Source organism: Protopterus annectens, chromosome 2.part1 (genome assembly GCF_019279795.1).
Source record: "Protopterus annectens isolate FY-2018-M chromosome 2.part1, PAN1.0, whole genome shotgun sequence".
In the NCBI taxonomy this organism is placed as follows: Eukaryota; Metazoa; Chordata; order Ceratodontiformes; family Protopteridae; genus Protopterus; species Protopterus annectens.
Window position 1 is genome coordinate 748,421,915 of NC_056729.1, and position 22,621 is coordinate 748,444,535.

Below are 22,621 nucleotides of genomic sequence, written 5' to 3' on the forward strand. Positions count from 1 at the left end.
TTATGAGAGTGCACGTGGTACCTGTATTTTGGCAATTCATCTAGATGGAAAGAAAACCCCACCTCTAATCATTAGTAAGGGCAAGAAAGATGAGACTGAATGTGTTTCAGACATTTACATTCTTGAAACCAAAAAAGCCTGGAGCACACAAGCAGTTATAAGGAAGTGGGTCAATGTAATGCTGCCACTTGTTTTGTGAGATGGTGAAAGAGGTCTGCTAGCCTGGGATTCGGCCAGCACTCACCGCGCTAAAGACGAAGAAATTCCTTGCACGGAGAAGAATAGATCAAATAATGATTCCTGCAGGAATGACTGCCTATCTCCAGACTCTTGATATTGCAATAAACAAGCCATTTGCGCTTGGAACTCCATGACTACACTGAAAATAGAATGGAGAGAAATCAGCATGGAAACTTTGTGATGTCTAGCCTGCAAAAGGTCGTGACTTGGGTGAAAAATTCATGGGATAAAAATCACTGACAGCTGTGTTGCCAATGCACTACGAGCAGGCTACTTGGACAAGCAGTGCTCATTTAAGGACAGCTCTATTGCTAGGCATGACAGACTGGGGCCAATGGTTCTACAGGAAATGGAGTTGCAAGAAATTCAGGCCGGAATTCAGGGGTTGGAGACTTATGACAATGTTCTAGAAGAAGATGACATGATTGTATTTGAATAACTTTTCCATTATCGGGGCTACAGAATGGATTGCTTCTGCTTTCAGTTTTAGTCCCCTCCTCCGATAAACATGTACTGAGATTTTTCGGCACTTTCTGTTAAGCATGAAATACTGCACTGTAAAAGCTAAGGTGTAGATATTCTGAAGTTGAAATGTTTGTTGCACTATTTATGTAGAATTCTCACACAACTGTTAACACGTTACGTAGAACTGTTGTCCAATAACAGAAAAGTACCAAATAAATGTCAATTTGTGTATATGAATAAATGCTGATTTGTGTACATGAATAAATGTCAATTTCTGTACATGAATAAATTTAGATTGTTGTACCGGGGGGGATAAGGCATCCCCTGATAATAGGACCTAATGTGTATTTCGGCAGGGGAATGAGTATAAGACCCGGTTTTATTTTCAGGGAAATACGGTACATCATGGGATGGGTTTTTGTCATATAAAAAGTAGGAATGCTTCAATCTTCTTCTACAGCTTTTAGAGAAAAGACTACTACCCATCACTCCAGACAGTGCAGTCCTCTTCCTGGGGCATCACTTTCCCAGTGAATGAGGAGATGAGCTCCTCAACTAACCAGAGACAGGTTCTTCTGCATAAAAAGAATGTTGACAAGGAGACTGTTGAGAAACATTCACTATTTTACAGAATATGATGCAAAGATTTGATGCCAAAAAAAATTATGTGAAAGCAAAAATTTTACAGCCACTGATAACTTCACAGCTTGCTGCTGCAACACCTGCATCCTAAGGTACACTTAGGTAACCAAGACAAACATTGCTGCATTTAGGCTAAAGATGCATAGAAGGATTCAGGAGTGGGCCATCCACAGCATAATCAGCCAGTCTGCCAAAGCTACAACTCTATGAAGGAATAAATGACAATGAGCACTAACAAACACTGCACAAATTAAGGCAATTCACTTAGTTGGGATCAGCAGCATGCCTCGAAGATTATGGAGATGACAGGGTATACAGTCATAGAAGAATCCAATGTGCAAACACTACCCCCCCCCCCCCAATGCTTCTGTCATAAGGGCTGCTACTCTAAGTTACGAGAAGTTCATCAACCAAGCAGGAAAACATGAAAGTGCATCTCCTGCAAGTCATCTGCCACAGTGTCTGTCATCTTTAAAAACTTTGGGTGTAAAACAGAGACTGAACAATGAAATCTATTGAAAATGATACCCAGAAAGAATGAAACAAAAGACCTTACACCTGTGTGGACCCAGACAATGTACCAGAAAGCATCCATCGTGTCCAACAATGCAATCCAGTTGGCTAGTGGCGTCAAAGAAATCACCCTTTGTAAGGCCATCTGTAATCTGATGCATCAGATGTGTTTATCAAACTCTCTGAGGTCTAGGAATTGATGGAAGTATTGTATCCCCCCTCAGAACAAAGCTAAAGTAAGTGCAGAGTCCTTTGTCTCTATGGCCCTGTGGCAGAGTAGAACCTATTACTAAAGTTGTGCAGAGACAGACCAATTTAAAAAGCCTTACGGAGATGGCCTACTTCATATCTCTAAGATCAGGACATTCATGACCACATCCAAAACTCGTGACCGATGGTGGTGACCCTTAAATCTGGGTCAAATTCTGAGAATCAGCATATCCCTTGGACAGTCACTGACAGCTTAGGGTAATGGAGTCACCCTCCTTGGGCACTTAACCTAGAAAGTTACAGGAGAAGGAAATGTGTGATGCCTGCAATGTCTCCTTCATTGAAGAGAGAAGGAGGCTTCTTCCTAGAGAACTGATGAAATTGTGAACAAAATGAAAATGATGGGGTGAGACAGAAGCATCCCACTTGTGCTCAATATTCATCTCCTCTTCTGAATGTCCTCACCCAAGTTCTGGGACTCCTAACCAAACAGGAGGCACTGATAATGGCTTGCCTGGACTAATTTTTAAAGGAATAGAACATGAGCTGTGCTATCCAGTCTGCATTCTTAACCACAGTAACACTCAAAATCCCAGAGAGATACAAAGAAGCATACTGTAGAAGTCACGGTAATGGTATTTTTTAAATATTTCTTAATCACTGGCTCGGTGTGGGCTGCCAACCCTTCAAGTACCTTGTGCACTAGAGAGAAATTAAATGAAATTTGGGCAGGTGAGGCAAACATTTGAATGACTGAAATCTTTTAAGGGACAGAGGAAAAAAACTCTTACTAGCCCCATCTAAAACCTCATCAATGTTTCAATAAGATGCCACTCTTTACAGCCTGTGCCATCATTAGATTGTGATGTTTTATTCTGAAACATCTTTTTTTATAGATGCTGCCATCTTGAGTCTACTTGTGTATGGGATCATAGCAAGTTACTAGGCTACTGGCCCGGAGGCATTTATAAGCCTAGACAATCAATTAGCTCATGTTCCCACAAATCAACACCCAATGCCCCTGTCCAGCAGGGACACAGGTGGAATACCAGGGGTATATTTTTTTTATTTCCTGTCGAGTCATCCAGGTTCCTCTTAAAGAGGGATAATGAGGTACTCTGCTTAACGTGGAGACGGAGTCTATTTCCACAGATAGGGGGGAGTCTCTGGAAGACAAACCTGTCCCACCAGCAAGTCCTAGTATGTGGCAGACCAAGCTGAGGTATTATGTGCAGGTTATGCGAGTGTAGTTTGGCTTACAGATTTGCATCAGTCAGGTGGGGTCAGAGATTGCTCCATATGTCAGACATCGATCACCTCTGAGGAGTCTGTCTGAGGTGGAGTGGAGGGACAGGGCTTTTAGCCTATCCATGTAGGACAGATTCTGGAAGCCCTGGATTCTCGTGGTCAGGACCCTCTATGGTCTCTCCAGCTGCTGCATGTGCTTTGGGAGGTACATGCCAAAAGGGGCATCCTACTCAATGATGGGTCTGATAAGGGACGAATACAGTGAAGTTATGATTTCCTTGTTCCTGGAAGACATACTTACTAATGAGGTGAGCCATGCAGAAAGCTCTCCATATATAACAGGCAACATAGTGGTCAAAGTTTAGAGTGCTGTCAGCTTGGATGCCCAGGTCCTTCACAACTGCTTACATGCTTAGGACACTTATTACTGTAATAATATGTGGAGACATCCCTCTTCCCAAAGGGGATGATGATCCATTTTTTGGCATTTAGTTTGAGGCCATGTTTCTTGCACCAGTCATTTGTCTGGGTGAGACCTTGTAGTATGTCTACATCACTACACCACCCAGCTTGCACTCATCTACAAACCTGGTCAGCCACAGACCTCTGGTTTTGGCTTGCACCTCAGAGAAGTATATCTCAAACAGCAGGGACCCCAAAACCGATCCCTGGGGTAAAACGCTTGTTACGGGTCTACTACTTGAGGTAGCTTCCCTTATTTTGACTGAGTGAGTTCAAATCAGTGAGCCAGTTAGCTACCCATCTGGTCACATACAGATTTATACCAAGCTGGTATAGTTTATCTATTATGCCAGAGTGGGGAAAAGTGTCGAAAGCCTTGGCCAAGTCAAGGTAGGTGGCATGCACAGTCTTCCCCTCATCTATGGTTTTGGTGACTGACTCAAAGAAGTCTACCAATTTTAACAGGCATGATCTCCCCTTGATAACACCAAATTGTGTGGGATCAAGCATTTGGAGTGTCCTTGTTAATGTGTTCCATGATAATGATAATGCATTCCATGGTCTTGCAAATCAGACTAGTTAGGCTGATGGGTCTATAACTGCCTCGATCAGTAGATGCTCCACCTTTGTGCAGGGGGATGATGGTGGCTGTCCTCCACTCAGCTGGGACAAAACTGGTACTCAAGCTTAGGTTGAATAGGGTACCAAATGGTGCTGCAAGTTCCTGCCTGAGTTGATGCAGGATGCAGCCTGGGATGTTATCAGGTCCCATTGAAGCTGCATTTTTAGCCTTTGAGGGGGTGGCAATGACTTGTTCCCTAGAGATAAGGGGTGGTGGGCCGGTGCTGGGGATATCCTGGATTACTGATGAGGGAGGGACAGAGGGGTGAAGTTTACACTGAACCTGTCTGCCAGGAGATTGGCTATATCCATGGCATTTGTGTATGTGGTGTCCTTGACCATCAGTTCTGATCAGATTTGGGCGATTTCCCCTTACACTGTGAACGTATGTGAAGACGACCTTATAATTATATTTAGTAGATGTGGCCAATGTGGACTCGAAGTTAGCTTTGGAGGACTTCACTAGTACCCTTATTTTTCTATTTAGGCCAAGGAGAGATTGCTTCCAATTTGGCACCTGTTCCTTCTTGATCTTGGATATCAATTTTTTTCCTTTTGTTGTACAGTTTATTTATAGCCAGTGTCCACCAGACAAGTTTACTCTTCCTTGAGGAGGATTTTATACCGTCAGGTATTGCTGAATCCATGCATTTACATAACTGGTTGCATAGTACTTTGGTGTAGGTTTGGACATTAGTGCCACTTCCTACTGTTGGGAGAGGGGGCTGTGAAGCTGTTTAGACCTTCCCTCAGGAAGTTATAATCAGCTTTGGAGAAGTTTTTTTGTCTAACCCTTGCTAGGGCGGGGTCAGGAGAGATGGCAACTTCAAAAATGAACACTTTGTGGTCTGATCGTACCAGGGATGATGACACTGTGGGGGATGCTGCAGTTGTTTCCTATGCTGGTTAGTACCAAGTCTAAGATATTGTCACCTCTTGTGGGGGTTCAACCAGCTGGTCTAAAGCACTGGCATTGACAAAGCTAAGGAATCTTTGGGCACTTGTGCGCTGGCTAGAGCAGTTCTTCCAGTCAATGGCTGGGTAGTTAATATCAACCAGGATCAGGGTATAGGGTTGAATCTTAATAGATTTTAGGTCGTCTAGATAGGTGGGGTGCGCATCCTGAGTCAACGTTGGGGGCCTGTAGCTAACTGTGATTTGAATAGGGGTCTTGTCAACCATTAGCTGCACCTGGAGTATCTCCTGTGCATCGTAGGAGGTTACTAGGCTAATGGTCCTGGGGCCCTTACAAGCCTAGCCAAGAGTTTATCCCCAAAAAGGAAACCTCAATCAGCACCTGTTGCCCCTGTCAATAAGAGACACAGGTGGAAACCCTGGGACAAATTTGTGGTTTCCCATCCACCCATTAAAGTTGTGCTTGAAGAGGGTCACCTACATACTCTGTTTGATGTGTATGGAAAGTCTATTCCAGAGACGGGGCAGCCTCTGGGAGACAAACCTGTCTTTCCAGCAGGTTTTGTTAATATTGCATATTAGATTTAGACCTTTCAAGCTGGTGATGTGCAAGGAATTAGACTTACGGCTATAGAGCATCTCTTGTAGGGCAGGGTCAGAGATTGCCTTGTAGGCGAGACACAGATCACCTCTAAGCAATCTGTATGATACCGAGTAGAGTGATAGTGACTTGAGCCTGTCCACACAGGACAGGTGTTGGAGGCCATGGATTCTCTTTGTGAGGTATTTCTGTGGCCTTTCCAGCTGGTGCAGGTGTTTGGAGAGGTACATACCAAATGGGGCACTGCACTCAATTACTGGCCTAATGAGGAAGGAGTACAGAGAGGTAATAACATCATTTTATTCTGGATGCAATCCCTTTACTTATGAGATGAACCAAGTAAAAGGTTTTTCTGACCTCTGTCGCTACATGATGGTCGAATATGAGATAGCTGTCAATCTGTGTACCCAGGTCTCTCACCACAGGCTGTGTGCTTAGGGGGTTGCCGTTGATGTGGTGATCAGTAGGGGCCATGTTTTTACTGAATGGTATGAGAATATATTTTTTTGCATTTAACTTAAGGCCATGACTCTGGCACCACTCATTTGTTGCTGCAAGACCCTTTTGTAGTACGTTAACATCATTTGGGGAGTCAATGACAGCACCCAACTGTGTCTGCAAACTTGGTCAGCCACAGGCCTTTTGTCTTTGCCTGGACCTCTGAGAAGTAGATTCCAAAGAGCAGGGGTCCCAAGACAGATGCCTGGGGCACACCACTAGTGACAGGTCTGCTCTTAGAGATGGAGGCACCTATTTTGACCTTGTGGGTCCTATCAGTGAGCCAGTTGGCCACCCACCTGATGAAAGAGGGATTTACTCCAAGTTGTGTTAGCTTTTCGATGATGTCAGAGTGGGGGATTGTGTCAAAGGCTATGGCCAAGTCAAGGTAAGCTGTATGTACTGACTTTCCCTCATCCAGGGCCTTGGTGACAGTCTCAAGAAAGTCAACCAGGTTCAAAAGGCAAGATCTACCCTTGACGAGTCCGAACTGGGTGGGGTCAAGCGCTTGGAGATTGCCTATGCCCTTGTTTATTAGGTCCATAATAATACGCTCCATGGCTTTACAGATTAGACTTGTCTAGCTAATGTGGCGATAGTTTCCAGGGTCAGTAGTGGCACCATCTTTGTGCAAGGGGATGACGATGGCAGTTCTCCACTCTGTGGAATGAAGCCTGTACTTAGGCTGTGGTTGAATAGGGTGCGCAATGGCGAAACTAGTTCTTGCTGAAGAAGGTGCAGAATACAGCCTGGGATACCATCAGGTCCCATGGAAGCTGTGTTCTTTGCTTTGGATAGGGCCTTTAACACTTGATCTACAGAGATGTGAGGTGCGGGACAAATATCAGGGATGTCGAATGTGCCTTTGTGGAGGGACAAGGGGGTGAAGTTTGTGGTGAACCTATCTCCTAGCAGGTTGGCTAAGTCAACAGGATCAGTGTAAGTGGTACCATTAAGTACTAATTCGGAACATACCTGGGCTTTGTCATGGAGGTTCCTGACATAACTGAAAAAGGCTTTGTGGTTTCCCTTTTGTTTCGGAGACCAGTTTTGATTCATAACTGGCTCTGGAGATTTTCACTAGTGATCTAATTTGCTTGTTAAGGCTAAGGAGGGAGTTATTCCAACTGGGAATTTGTGCCTTTTTGCCCTTGGAAAACAGTTTCCTCCTTTTGTTGTAAAGCCTGTTGATGGGGGATGTCTACCAGATAGGTTTGTATTTCCTTGAGGAGCAGGTTTTAGTTCTGCTGGGTATGGCTGAGTCCATGCAGTTGTACAGGTGCTTGAATACTGTACTGGCGTACTGTTCAGCATCTGAGGAGGGCGGAGGTGTGAAGCTAATGATACCCTACCTCAGGAGGTTGTAGTCAGCTTCTGAGAATTTTTTTAGTCTGGTTATGGCTGGGGGGGGGGGGGGGGGTGGATGGGATAGAAACTTTGAATGAGAAAGTCCAATGGTCTGATCTCACCAGAGAAGAACTTACTATGGGAGTGGTGCAGGGGTCACCCATTTTGGTAAGAACCAACTCTAAAATGTTATCTCCCTTTGTGGGGGATGAGAAAGACTGGTCTAGTGCATTAGAATTGATGAAGTCAAGGAATCATTAGATGACGGCATTAGTGCAGGAATAGTTCACCCAGTCTATGGTAGGGTAGCTGGAAGTCACCAAGGATCAGGGTGTTAGGGGGTATCCTTGATGGAGTCAAGTAGGTCCAGGTAGGAGGAGTGGGTGTCCTGAGTCATGGGGGAGGGGATCTATAGCTGGCTATAACTTGAATGGATTTCTTATCAAAATGTCAGTTCCACCTGGAGTAGTTCTAGTGCACCATGCTGGTGAACCAGTCTGGAGGTGTGCTTGTCTTTAATGAAGATAGAGACTCCACCACCCTTAGTCTTCCCACCCTCATTTTGGGGTTGGAATGTGTGGAATGATGTATAGCCTAGTTAGGCGGGGGCGCTCTCCACAGCCTTGAACCAAGTTTCCGGGACTGCAGAGATGTTGGGCTCTTCCAGTGCGAGGAGAGCCTCCAGTGAGTGCATTTTCAGGTTAAGTCTCCTAGCATTAAGCAGCATGACCTTCAGTTTGCTTTTGACAGATCTTTTATGCTGGAAGATTTGTCTGTAGGACACTGCCTAAAAAACACACAATGGAGGAGGCAACAGACTTGGCCAGAATCCCATGGGAAGGAGGTGGAGGCCACCTCTAGCAAAGCATCGAGGCCTGTCAATCAAGTAATCCCAGGCAGACAGACACTGTCCTAGTATTTAACCAAGCATCAGTTGTAATGATGTGGTCTGATGAAGCAACATTAAGTTGTGAAAGCGCTTACCGTTTGTCTTCTGCAATAAAGTACAGTGACTGATTGTGTAACTTTGGTGCCTTAATTTACTTTTGCTGTTGTTGTGTGTTTTGGGCACCTCAGTGTACCTGCAGCCGTTTGGTTTTTGCATCTTTAGACACTGGATCTCTTTGGAATGATACCAGAAACTAAGCCAGTCGTTTAAGTCAATTACTTTTTGTTGGTACTGTGGCACCATTCTTGGTGAAGGTAGGATGCGGCTTAGGGCTAGGGTCATACGCGCCTGGGACACATACTCTAACAGCTAAATCATGTCTCTCTTCATATAGTCCAGAGAGGTACATCTCAAGTCATTTACACCAACATGGACAATGACAGAGTCATACTTGTACCGGTTGTGGAGAGAGTTAAGTGAATATGTGATGTGGTGGATTCTGGCACCTGACAGACAACTGACAGTGACCTTCTCTTTGTCGAGCCTGGTGAAGGGGACATCGGTGTGTCTCATAACTGAGTCGCCAATGACTAGTATGTTTGGTTCACTGTTATGCCTTGTGGGCTGTGTTGGTTTATTACGGGCTGTGTCTGTGAGACACTGTTGTGTTGTCTGCTGTTTGTGATGTGTTTGGTGCTGTGTGTGGAATGTTTGTGAATGTGTTTTGGAGGTCTCTGCTCTTTATGTAACTTTTTATTGAGGACCTCTGCATAGGTGGGTTGTGCTTGGCTATGTGATGTGGGTGGTGTGGTGTTTGTGCTAGCAATTTCCTCTTTGTCATGAGTACTGACTGTGGCACGAGAGAGCATGGATTCCAGGTTACTGATGTAGATGTATTTCTCACAAGTAGCACAGGAGAAGAGGGTCGTCAGTGAACATGAAGCAGTTTCTACACGGCCTCAGTATGCCTATGCCGACCAGGATGGCAGGAGAAACTGGTAGGAATTGTCCAGACAGTGTTCTGAAAACGTGGATGGACTTATGAAGAGAGAGAGTTGATGAGGGTTTGTCCACAAGAGTATAGACCACAAACACCTTCTTAAATGTAAGATAATTGGTCTGAAGTCCAAGTGCTAAAACTAAGAGGCTTAGAATAACAGACAAATTTAATCAGGCTGCTAACAAGCAGAAATAAATGCAACAAAATAAAAGCACTTGAACACTTAAGAGCAAACAGCAAAGCAAAATAAAATAAAATAGAAGGAACACAATTACAGTAAAAGCAGCTGAATAAAGCGTAAACATTTTTTTTTGTTTAGTGGAGAGGGAGGAAACAGAAGATAATTCAAGATTAAGAAACTAAGACGGGGCTGGTCTTCCCAGATGATCTCTCGGTACTCAGTAGAATGAGCTGATGAGATGGGATGGGAGAAGTGTCCAAAAATCAAAGAAGAAAGGGGTTAGTCCTTCCCAAATTATTTCACTGTACTCAGCAGAGTGAGCAAATGAGATGGGACTGGGAGGAGTGTTCAAAACCAAATTTATAGCAGGGGAAGGCAATTCCAAAGCCACCAACTTTAAGAATACAACAGTTGGGCGAGCGGGTGGGGAAAAACAAAATGTAGACACAGACCAGCAATCTATAGTCAAGCAAATAAATAAATGCAGTATAGTTTTGTTAACTACCACTGAAACAGAGTGCAAAAAAGTATGTTTATATCAGCTTTATGAATCCAGATAGCTACAGAATCAATCAAGCCAGGCTACAATGAGGCAGTTCTGATAATGAACACAGTCTTACCATCATGTAGTACCACTCCCTTTGAGCATACAAACACAAGTACACACACTCATGTGATATATGCTGCAGACCCTGACCCCTACTCGAGCACACACACACTCTCGCGCACACACTCTCTTGCAAGCGCGCACACACACACTCTCGCACGTGCACACACACACTCTCGCACGCATGCACACACACACACTCTCGCACGCACACACACACTCTCGCACGCACACACACACTCTCTCGCACGCACACACACACTCTCTCGCACGCACACACACACTCTCTCGCACGCACACACACACTCTCGCACACACACACACACTCTCGCACACACACACACACACACTCGCACACACACACACACACACACACACTCTCGCACACACACACACACACTCTCGCACACACACACACACACACTCTCGCACACACACACACTCTCGCACACACACACTCTCGCACACACACACACACTCTCGCACACACACACACACTCTCGCACACACACACACACACACTCTCGCACACACACACACACTCTCGCACACACACACTCTCGCACGCACACACACACACTCTCGCACACACACACACACACACACTCTCGCACACACACACACACTCTCTCGCACACACACACACACTCTCGCACGCACACACACACACACTCTCGCACGCACACACACACACTCTCGCACGCACACACACACTCTCGCACGCACACACACACACACACTCTCTCGCACGCACACACACACACTCTCGCACGCACACACACACTCTCTCGCACGCACACACACACACTCTCGCACGCACACACACACACTCTCGCACGCACACACACACACTCTCTCGCACACACACACACACACTCTCGCACACACACACACACTCTCGCACACACACACACACACTCACTCTCGCACACACACACACACTCACTCTCGCACACACACACACTCACTCTCGCACACACACACACACACACACACACACACACACACACACACACACACACACTCTCTCGCACGCACACACACACTCTCACCCACTTACCCACTCACTCACCCACTCACTGCAGACCCTGACTCCTCCTGGCTAGTGGATTGCACTTAGAATTAGGCCTCAAAAATTCCAAAGTACGACACAGATAAACATGATTTTCCCATAACAATGCATTTACACAGGAGTTAATAGTTACTTGCTCAGCACATCAGTGAAGCAATTACTTACATCTTGAAACACTGGCTCCCACTGCTCTCTTGATCCAATGGCATCTGATCGCCCAATAACAAGTCCCTCCGAATTAATACCTAGATACTTCCCATAACCAGACTTGAGTGCTATTCTGAGCCAAAGAAACAACAAATGAAAAACACAGTTAAAGAGCACAGAGATCCTGGCATTACCTCAGTCTTGTCACTCCAGTAAGTCTTTCTACAACTCTAAACTGATCAGGCAATGCCTTCTGATACAAGTATACTGTCATACAGTTATTATTTAACGATTCCACCAGGCAAGAACATTTGGTAGTTTGATATAACTGAATATAACTTATGCTCATATTAGAAGGTAAAGAAGATGAAGGCAGCGGGACTGTCCAAAACTTACAAGAATGTAAAGAACAAATGCAGATGGCAAGAAAGCCCTTTTGTACTGAAAGGATGAAGTAATTACTGCCACAAAAAGTGTTTTCCAAGACAGCACCTTGAAATCTACTGTAGTAGTTAGCTCGAAAGGAGAGACTGTTAAAGCTTGAAGAAAAGAAAATCCTAATGGGGAAATGAATAAATTTTTGGGGGTTGGGGGGGGGGTCTAAGCAGAAAACCACAATTCAAAAAGGCAATAGAAAGTTTGTGAGATGCAGTAGGTGTACTTCCTACACCCATACGAAAATTTGAAATAGATGTCTGCTGAACCTTGATACTGGAATACCTGAGCTCAGACTGAAAAAAGCCCTGCTAGGAAATCTAAAATTGCATCTAAAGGAGCATGAAAAGGGTATAGGACCGTAGAAGTAGCCCAAACAGAAAATCTCATCCCCTTAGTAGCAAAAATCTTCCTGGTAGAGGGCTTTTGAGAGAAGGAAAGAATATATAAAACCTCTCTGAGAAAGCTTGACACCTCTGGCATTCATTGGAATTGAAGGAAAAAGGTGAATCTGAGGGATACGACATTCAAGTGCTGGGATACCAAATCTCAAACCAGATCCAGAACCCAAGGACAGTGTCACAGGTACGGCAACCAAATCTCAAACCGGATCCAGAACCCAAGGACAGTGTCACAGGTACGGCAACAGGAGGGAAACCATACTTCTGTGGGCTACAAGGTAACAATGAAACTACTGTCACTCTGCAATTGGCTTTCTATATAAACTTTATTATCAAGGACATAGGAGGGTATGTGTACAGGAGACTGGGGGCCAAGCATGGAGAAGAGCATACCTTGGAGACTGTCCTTTGGGAGGAATAAGGGTGAAGCAGCTTCTGCATTTGGTGTTTGAGGGGGTACCAAAAATATAGCAGTAGGGCTAGCTCCAATGGCTGAACACACAACCTGCGACTGACAGAATGAGGGACCACTCACTAGGCATGAGAATGCCTCTGCTCAGGTTGTTTGCTAGGACATGGAATCTCTCTGGGATGTATATTGCTATTAAAACGTGTTGCAAGGACATCACCCATTTATACACCCTCAAAGCCTCTTGACTGAGGGAGTAGGACTGAGTTCCCTCACTTGTTTATATACCAGACCACTGCCCTTTTGTCAGTCTATATAGCTATCACACTCTTGGGGAAGCAGTCTTGAAAGGCCTGCAATGCTGGGAGGACTGCTCATCTCCAAGACATTGATGTGAAGATGGACCCATGACCTGATCAGGTACCTTGAGCGGTCTTCCTTTAGAAATGCCCTCCCATCCCAGGAGGGAAACATCTTTGGTCAACGTGTTTTTGGGATGTAGAAAAAACAAAGGGATGACCTATGGAGACCTAAACCTGATGTCAGTCACCAAGAGATGTGGCAACAGCATATGTTGGTGAAATGAACTGGGAGTTCCATTGGGTGAGAAGCAATTGGCCATTGGACCAGCAAGGTCAGCTAAAGAACTCGCAAGAAGAACATGGTCAAAGGAACGGGACAGATCATGGCAACCATCAGACCACAAAGCGGGACAAGTAATGAAGCCAGTGGCCTCTGGGGTAGTAACACCACCAGATCTGACTGAAGTAGTCTCAAGGGGGGTAGCTTGGCAATCTGAATGGTGATATCCAGATGACATCTGATGAATTCCTCAACTTGAGCAGGTTCCAAATTGGACTTCACAAAATTTACTGTGTTGCCCAAGGATGGACACAAACGGAAGAGAAAATAACTCACCTGGATTAAAGATGCCCTTGAACTCTTTGTAAGTAGTCAATCACCCGGGTATGGAAAAACCCAGAATCCCTGTAGCTTAAGCCAAGCTGCTACCACTGCCATACACTTAGGTGGACAGCGGGGGGGGACTAAAAATTGGTAGAGACCTGCTCCCAGCCTGAAATGCAGGAACCTCCTGGAATATCTCATTATTTTTAAGCAATAGTAAGCATTGTTGAGGTCCGCCGAGTGCATCCACTCTCCCTTACTCAGTAGAGGTAGAATGATCACCACCACTATTCGGAATTTGGTCTGCTTCATGTAGACATTCATGTAGACATTCAATTTGCTGAACTCCAGAATGGGCTGGCGATCCATATTTTTCTTTGGCACTAAAAAGAATCTTGAGCAGACCCTGCTCTTCTTCGGTCTGGTGGGACCTATTGGATGACTTGGTGTGCAAGTAGCTTGCGGATTTCTGTTGCTGTTTCCTTTTCCTGATGGGGTGGAGTGCCAGGATGGGATCTTTGTTTCATGTTTGGGACAAACTGGAATGGGATGGCATAGCCTCTGGAAATGAATCAACACCCAAGCATATGATGTGATGGCCACTCAAGCTTCTGTGGTAGAGCTAAATGCACCCCCCCCCCCAACAGCCTCCAGAGTGCAGCAGTCAGGCAACCATCCAGGAACACTGGAAAGGCTTGCCAGAGATGGGACCTCTAAAACCTTTATTCTGCAAACCTCCCATTCCCCTAAGGTGGCATTGGTTGAAGTGCCTCCTTCTGTCTCAGGAAGCATCTTCATTTGGAGCAGCCTGGGGAAGCTGTTGGGATTTATAAAATAAGAGTCATTTTCCTTCCCTCTGGCTTCCAGAGAAGGAACTTTTCTACGTTAAAAAAAAAAAAAAAAAAAAAAAAAAAAAACAAACCTCTTGTGGCAGACAACATCTTGCCTTCTTGATTTCTTCTAATCAGTTTCTCTTTAGCCTTAGGTCCAAACAAGCTGGATTTGACAAAAAAGGACTTTAAAGCTGTCTACAAAATTGCACAGGTACAACCAGGCAAGGTGGCATATAGTAATGTAGTGCCTGTCACCTGTGCCTTACTATCAGCTGCATTTCATATGAGCCTTATGAACACATTAAATACTGACAACATATTAGATAAATGAGATTCTAAGGTCTTATCAGCCTCAAGAGATGGTTGTGAAGCCACTGGCAGACATTTCAGTAATCAGGTACCTTTGAAGTCTAGGTGTGCCATATAGTTCAGTGCACAAATAGTAAACGTATTTGAAATATAAAGTGCTCTTCTTTAATGGGTCCAGCACCAGTTACACTCCATGGGGGGTGGACTGATGCACTCTCCCCAGAGATTTCATTTCTTCTGGCTGCAGTGACAGCAATGGCATCCACCATGAAACCATTGCTCCAAAAGGATCTACACTTAGGGGGCAAACACCACCTTGTCCGGTTCATAGGGGGATATACTCCACCACACTGGGTTCTCATCCAAGTTCTCCCCAGGATACCAGGTCAACAAGGACATCTGGAGGGGGTACCACCAAGTACATGGATGGGCCTGCACCAAAGGCTTCAAAAGAAAGACAGACTCCTCCACAATGGGGCTTTAGTGGTCCATTCCTGTTGATGTTATTATTTTACATTTGTTGACCGGGATTGCCCGACTGAGCTGAAGAGCCCTTTTTCAGTGGAGGCCCAGGGAGAAAAGCTCCAACATATTATACGATTTTCATTATAAATTAGCATTAAACAGCAACGTTACAGGATTATTACAAGGCATAAAGTAGCAATACAATGTTGTTGTCCAATCATTTCCAATAAATTGTCAAAGGAGTCATCTTGATGGGGAGATTTGGGTAACTACTCCTTTTTATAGAGGTTAGAATCATTAGTAATGAATTCCTCAGGGTAATACAGATGCTTTCTTCATGTGTGCCTTTCAGGTGTGGGGAAGATACCGGGGCCATAAGGGAGCCCCAGATCTGTGGCAGCAAAAAGCCTAAAGGCATGGAACTGATCCAAAGACAACAGATGTGAACCAGAGGCCCTGGATGACTTGGAGGATTGGGATGGACCCGACACTGAAACGGAAATCCCAATGTCTGAATGACAGAAGATCCTTTCCATGATGTCGAATGCTGATGTTGAAGAGGATGGCTTGGAAGGGACCTACTTTGATCATTAAATCTAGGAGAAATCCTGGCTCCAGTTGCCAACCCCGTCTGGTCCTACAACAAGACTGGAAAAGAGTGATCCAGAGCACAGGCTCCTGAGAAAGATGGTTCTGAAAATATCAGTGTCGAAACCAAACCTGGGCCCTTGGCTCCAGGAAGCACTTGGCTCCAAGAAGAACAGAGTAGAGTACATCAAGGAAGAAGTTGATGCCAAAGGCAGCCAAGCGGTTGGTACTGACAAAAGAGGAGGGCAGGGTTGTTTCAGAACCATAGACACCGGCTTTGAAAAATGGGCCAGTGGAGGAAGAAACAGTGTCGGAACTGAAAGGAGAAGAACCCCTACCCTCTGGGCTTAAGATGAGGGAATAATCTCCAAGTCCATCTGAGCCTTCAGAAAAGAATAAATGAGATGCTCCAAGTCCAACACTTCAGCATTGCTGGAGGAGTTAGCAGAACTAGCTGAAGTCATAGATGATGACTTAGCAGGTCGAGGTAATGGCTCGCAGGTCTCCTGGATCCAAAAAGGAGAAATCTGGACCCAAAGAGGTGATGGCTCCAAGGAAAACTATCGCGGAGTGACAGAAATTAACAGAGAATGAAAGTGATCAGTAGTTAGAGCGGCAGCCCAGGCTGACAAAAGGAAAAAAAAGACTGTTGCTGAGAGGCTACTAATGCAGAATCCTGAGTGGGAGCTGGAAAAGCCAATGGTACTAATTATGTAGAATCCTGAGTGGGAGCTGGAGAAGCTGACAGCCACTGGACATCTGGATGACCCTTGAGAGAAAAGGAACATTTCCTGACCTCTCTCTCTTTTAGTTTAGCTTTTCCTTTTCTTTTGGTGCTTTCTTCATGTTTTAATTTATCTCTGTGCTCTCTTTCTCTCTTGCTCTCTCTTTATCCTTCTCCCCTCACACTTTTCCTGTCATTGGACTTCTTGGAGGGAGAAGGAGACATAGCTTCTTGACCAGAAATCAAAAAGGGGGAAGCATACCCTTGAGGACTAGTTTAGCCCTAAAATCATCCAGGGCTGTGGCTCCAAAAGCTGCACATGCTGACAATCCCTAATTAGATGGGAAACAGCCAGGCAATGCATCCTATATGCTTTTCAAAGACCAACATTTTGCCCATGCTAAACAAGTTATGAGGTAACAAACAATTACCTCAAGATATAATATACAGAGGAAAACACTGCAACAATCAATAAAAACTATAGATACCAACTCTAACTAGAAACCTCTAAACTACAGAAAATGTTAAAACTTTTTTTTAATGCAGGGATGCAGGGGAGATGGAGTAAGCAAGGAAGCCAGGCCCCCTTAATAGTGGCAAGGAGGGCTCATTAACAAGCACATCTAAGAATGACTACTCTACACAAAGGAGATCACCAGCTCCCTAAAATACTTGAGTTTAGGTTACACAGAAAGAGTAATAATCCGTGGGGGGGGGGGGGGGGGGGGGGGCACTTGCCTATTGGAGCTTGGAAGAATGCATCTGATGAGGGGAAGTGGAAAACAAGATCCGAGAAGATTTGGGGGTATGATGCATAATAGGAAAGGAGGTGGTACGATGCATAATAGGAAAGGAGGTGGAGCTTCGGAGACAAAGAGTCTGGTCTACCAGCCTTGGATCAGATAGCCCACAGGTTGAGGCAGATGGAAGAGAAAATGCTGGATCGCATTTTACTGGCTACTGTATGAGGGGAAGGGAGGTTTTTCTTTTAGGCAGAGGTAACAAATGGGAGGCCATAAGCAAGATGAGCCAAGAGTATGCCTTTCCCTATAGCTTCATTTTCTGATGGTGATAAAAAGTGTGAGACCCTTCATATGTCCACAAGAAAAGTTTTTTGTATTTTTACTTTTGCTACTGTGGATATGTAGTTGGAAGCTTAGCTTCTGATCTAGTCAAAGCCCTAAGTATTTCAATGAAGAGATGGTTTCAAGGGGGTTAGGGGTTGTGGTCAAGAATGGTGAAAGTTGTTCAGGAACAGATTGAATTCCTGTGAAAGTCTAAGTTAGGGGGGAAAAAAAGTGAAAAAGATCTAAAAAATTTTAATATTTTAAAAGGAGGGTGAGTACCAGTGTCTTAAGAAGAAAACTGTGGTGGCTGCATTACCTAAAGAGGGTATACACCTGTCAGACCCAGCTTCATATAAACCCATTTCTATTTTAAACCATAATTATGAAGGGTCTTTTGCCTAGACTAGCTAAAAGAATGGCAAACGTGTTGCTGAAATTGATAAATATGGATCAGTGTGGTTTTGTGGTGTGGAAGCAAACATATGACGTTAATAGAACAATGAGGATCCAGAGGGAAGCAAAATGTAAGAACACAGTTCTGTCTTTGGTAGGGTTTGATTTAGGGAAAGAATTCGACAGAGTAGGCTGGAATTTTATGAGCAGTGCGATGGAAGCATCTGCATTCCCAGATACAATAAGGTTAATTATTAGGATATATGAATGACAGAAGTTAAGAATTAAAGTGGGAGGATTCCTCTCTGATAAGTTGTGTTTGAACAAGGAGCCAGATAAAGATGTCCTCTTTCCCATTTGATTCTTCTTCCTATTTAGAGCCATTGGCAAAGAAAATAAGGGACTCAGAAATTCAAGGATGTAATTGGTATGGCAATCAAGAAAACATGACTATTTGCAGATGACCTTATTTTGCATGGGATAAATCCAGAAAAGGACAGTTTGATGTTGCTGACCATTATGAAATAGTTTCAAGTCTTTTAGGATATATAACTAATGAAGAGAAAACAAAGGCTATAGCATAAATTATTAGTCCATACATGAATTGCTTCAGCAATAGCCATATTTATGATGACACAATAAGATGAACTATTTAGTAGTATGGATAAAAAGACTTCTACTACGGCAGCTAGCAACATGTGGGAAGAGACTAAAAAAATAATACAAAAAAGGAGGAACTTTATGCTCCTATTTATCTATATGGATAGCAAGCTACAAGTAGTGAAAAGTCCCTTTAGTTTTACATACAGATTTGGCATATTTTTATCAAAGAGAGGAAAAGTTGTGGACAATAATTAATTAAAATAATTAAAGAGCTGAGAGAGTTTATCTGGGAGGGGAAAAAGGGCAAGTGGATTAAGTTGATTCTCTCAATACAACAAGATGTTTTAGTATAACTTGATTTGAAGGGATATTGCAGAACTACACATTTAAGGCTCATACACTGAACACAAGCTGAAGGTTATACTTCACAGCGGAATAGGATGAGGATGATGTGCTGGGGAGCTCAATAATTAAGGAGAGAATGTCATTTTGGATGCAGTTCCTCCTTGAGGAGGATAAAGAACAAAGAATATTACATTCATAAAGTTGCAAAAAGTATTCTAAGAACCAAGCCAACACAAGAATGGAGAAAAAACATTTTGCCAATAGAGCGACTGCAAGTAGTAGTTCATAGGCAAGAAGGGGCTGGAATTTACTACACACAATAGCAAAGAAACTAAGGTATTGGGAGTAAACAACTATAAAGGGAAGGGTAATACAGTGGGATGAGGCCAACAAGAAGTCTGGACTGCCGGTTAGATACTGCCTTCCCTACTGGGGATTGATATCACAGTATAGGCAATCAGAAAGAGATATGGGATTGTTAGCAAAACTCCTGCGCTGATATAGTTTTCTGATGAATCTAAAACAGAAGCTACTTGCAGACAGTCTCAAAAAACTGCAGCTTTACTCCGTTGCATATCGCCTACTCAAGAGGCGATCTCTGCCTAACACACAAAGCTATGTCAAACCCAGAGCTTTTAGACATGTTCCACTTAAAGAAATCCCAATGCCTACGAGCTACACAGTCTAGGGACCTAAACCTTGTCACCACAATAAACATTACATTCTGGAGGGAGAGATTCCTGTCCCAGAGGCTCTTCAAGAAAAATATTGATGATTGGATGGGAGACAGGAAATTCACCCCGGGATCACTTCTGTGGCTCTGCTCAACAGTGGCACAGGAAAATAATTTTCTTGGGTGGCAAAAGCCAGGGTACCTTTGGCTAGGCTTATATAGGCCCTAGGGCCAATAGCCTAGTACCTACCTATGAATCTATTAGTAGGGCATATAAAATACTGCATGATAACTATAAGAATCAATCAGATGTTAGAAAAGAATGGCAAAACAGTTTACAAAAGGACAACTGGAGGACATATGTATGGTTGTCAAGTACGTAACAAAAGTCCACTCCAGTAGGTATAGGATTTTGCTCAGAAGTGTTTGCACAGTTATTTTTATACCCAAAGCAAGACTTCAAAGATTGTTTCCTCAGGTAGCTAACAAATGCTGGAGGTGTGATGCAGAAAAAAAAAAAAAAGAGGTAACTGGCAGCATGTTTTTTTTATTTGAGTGTAAAGAGCTGACAGATTTTAATTATCTTCATGATACTCTGTCAGAAATACCGCGAGAGCAAATAGCTGTAACTAAGGAAATTATTCTTTCGAGCTTGTACACAGGATCTAAACTATCTAGACATAGCAAGGCCTTTTTAAGTTTAATTCTGTTGGCTGCCAAAAAAATAATTACAAAATGGAAATCAAAATCTAAACTAAATGCATTTCAAGCTTTGGATATTGTAAGAGAGATAAAATAAATGGAAATGGGATCTTTAGAAAAGGGAAGGCAGAAATTACACAGAAATAAATGGAATTTGTTGAAATAATGCATGCAGAAAAATGTTTAGGAAGAGGAATGAAGTTTAAGGGAAGGTAGGAATTGAGCAATTTATGTAATGTTAAAATGAGAGTTGTAAAGAAAGAAAAAGTACAGTTTTGTACCTACCATCAATGTAGATGTCCGAACTGGATAGCATCTGCAGTCATAACAAATGGGTTGTCCTGTCGTCAGGCAGCCCTTCGGTCGACCGGATTCCAAAGTCTGGGTCCGGCTTCGGCTGATGTCGCACTTCACCCGACGTCATCTCTGCTGGTCTTCGGGTATAAAGGCATCAGCCAACGCCATTTTCCTCAGTGTTTCTTGCCCCAGATGCCAGTTGCCCTCTTGGAAGGCTAAATTTTGGATAAATGCCAATGTTTCCAAAAAAGTAGAAGGCGCAAACAAAAAATAAGCATGTATGTACATATATACAAACAAATACACCATAAGAGACTCCCAGCTAGCTATTAGGAGGGTAAATACCCTAGGAGTACCACAGAGGGGAAGGAGGGAGGGTAATCCTGACTGCAGATGCTATCCAGTTCGGACATCTACATTTATGGTAGGTACAAAACTGTACTATGTCCTTCATGGATGCATCTGCAGTCATAACAAATGGGTAGAATACCATAGCCAAACTAGGGAGGAGGAAGAAAAATTATGGTGTAGTTAGGATCCCTTGCAGTACAGCAGTGGCAAACCCTGCTCGGGATCTAGAGTATAGAGGTAAATTATAATGCTTGGCAAATGTATGCACGGAGGTCCAAGTAGCCGCCTCAATAATGTCCTTGGTTGCCACTCCTCGTAAGAAAGCTGTGGTAGTGGCGGTAGCCCTTGTAGAATGAGGTCTTATGTTCTGTGGAATTGGTTTTCCATGGTAGGAGTAACAGAATCTTATGCAATTTCCTATCCATTTGGAGATTGTCTGTTTGGAAATTGCTTTTCCTTCCCTTCCTGTTGCATAGGCTACAAAAAGCTGGTCAGTTTTTCTGTTACTTTTGGTTCTGTCCAGGTAGTAGCGTAACTGTCTATGTACATCCAAGGTATGCAGCATTCTTTCCCTCTGTTTTGTGGATTGGGAAAGAAGGTAGGTAGGTGGATTGCCTGGTTTAAAGACACTCTGGATACCACCTTAGGCATAAATGTAGGATTAGTTCTCATGGACACCCTATCTTGATGGAAGATTAGGAAGGGTTGCACTGTCATTAAGGCCTGTAGTTCGAAACCCTCCTTGCTGAGGTAATTGCCAGTAGGAAAGCAGTTTTCCATGACAGGTGTTGTAGATCTGCTGTTGCTGCTGGTTCAAACGGAGGGAGTGTCAACTTTTCTAGCACAAAGTTCAAGTCCCATGCTGGTAATGGTGGTTTCCTAGGAGGTTTTACATTCTTGATCCCTCTGAGGAACTGCCTGAGTAGAGGATGTGAAAAGACAGGTGGATCAAAGCTGTATTCTGCTGAAATAGCTGATGCATGTATCTTGATGGAGGAATAGGACAGGCCTGTATGTACAAGCTCTGCCAAGTACTCCAGAATGTTAGCAATATCTATGTTAGACACATCTTTTCCTCTTTCAGTACTCCAAATGACAAACCTTTTCCATTTTCCTGCATAGTTCCTTCTTGTTGAAGGTCTGCGGGCTTCAAGGATAATGTCTTTAACCCTCTGGGAAAGGTCTGGGTTAGTTGCTGCTATGTGATGTTCCAGGCAGTCAATTGCAAGGTTTTTAGGTTTAGATGCATGATGTTGTAGTTGTTCTGAGTTAACATCAAAGGCATCATGGGTATTGACCACATTTTCTCCCGAGACATGCTCCTCAGCAATGGGTACCAGTGTTGTCTTGGCCAGTTCGGAGCTATCAGGATTATCCTTGGACGTTCCTCTTTGATTTTCAGTAGTACCTTGTGTATCAAGGGAAGATGTGGGAATGCATATGCTGTCAGGCCTTTCCAGCT

The 22,621-nt window shown here is 43.9% G+C and overlaps 1 protein-coding gene across 2 annotated transcripts in view; it reads right to left on the minus strand.

Moving 5' to 3' along the window:
- The window catches only part of FRG1 (FSHD region gene 1), a 466,841-nt gene that overhangs the window by 297,597 nt on the left and 146,623 nt on the right, over positions 1 to 22,621 (minus strand). For both annotated transcript variants that reach the window (XM_044062473.1, XM_044062472.1), the window contains exon 4: positions 11,677 to 11,791. In XM_044062473.1, coding sequence (XP_043918408.1) covers positions 11,677 to 11,791 — 115 coding nt within the window. The remainder of the gene's footprint in view (positions 1 to 11,676; positions 11,792 to 22,621) is intronic.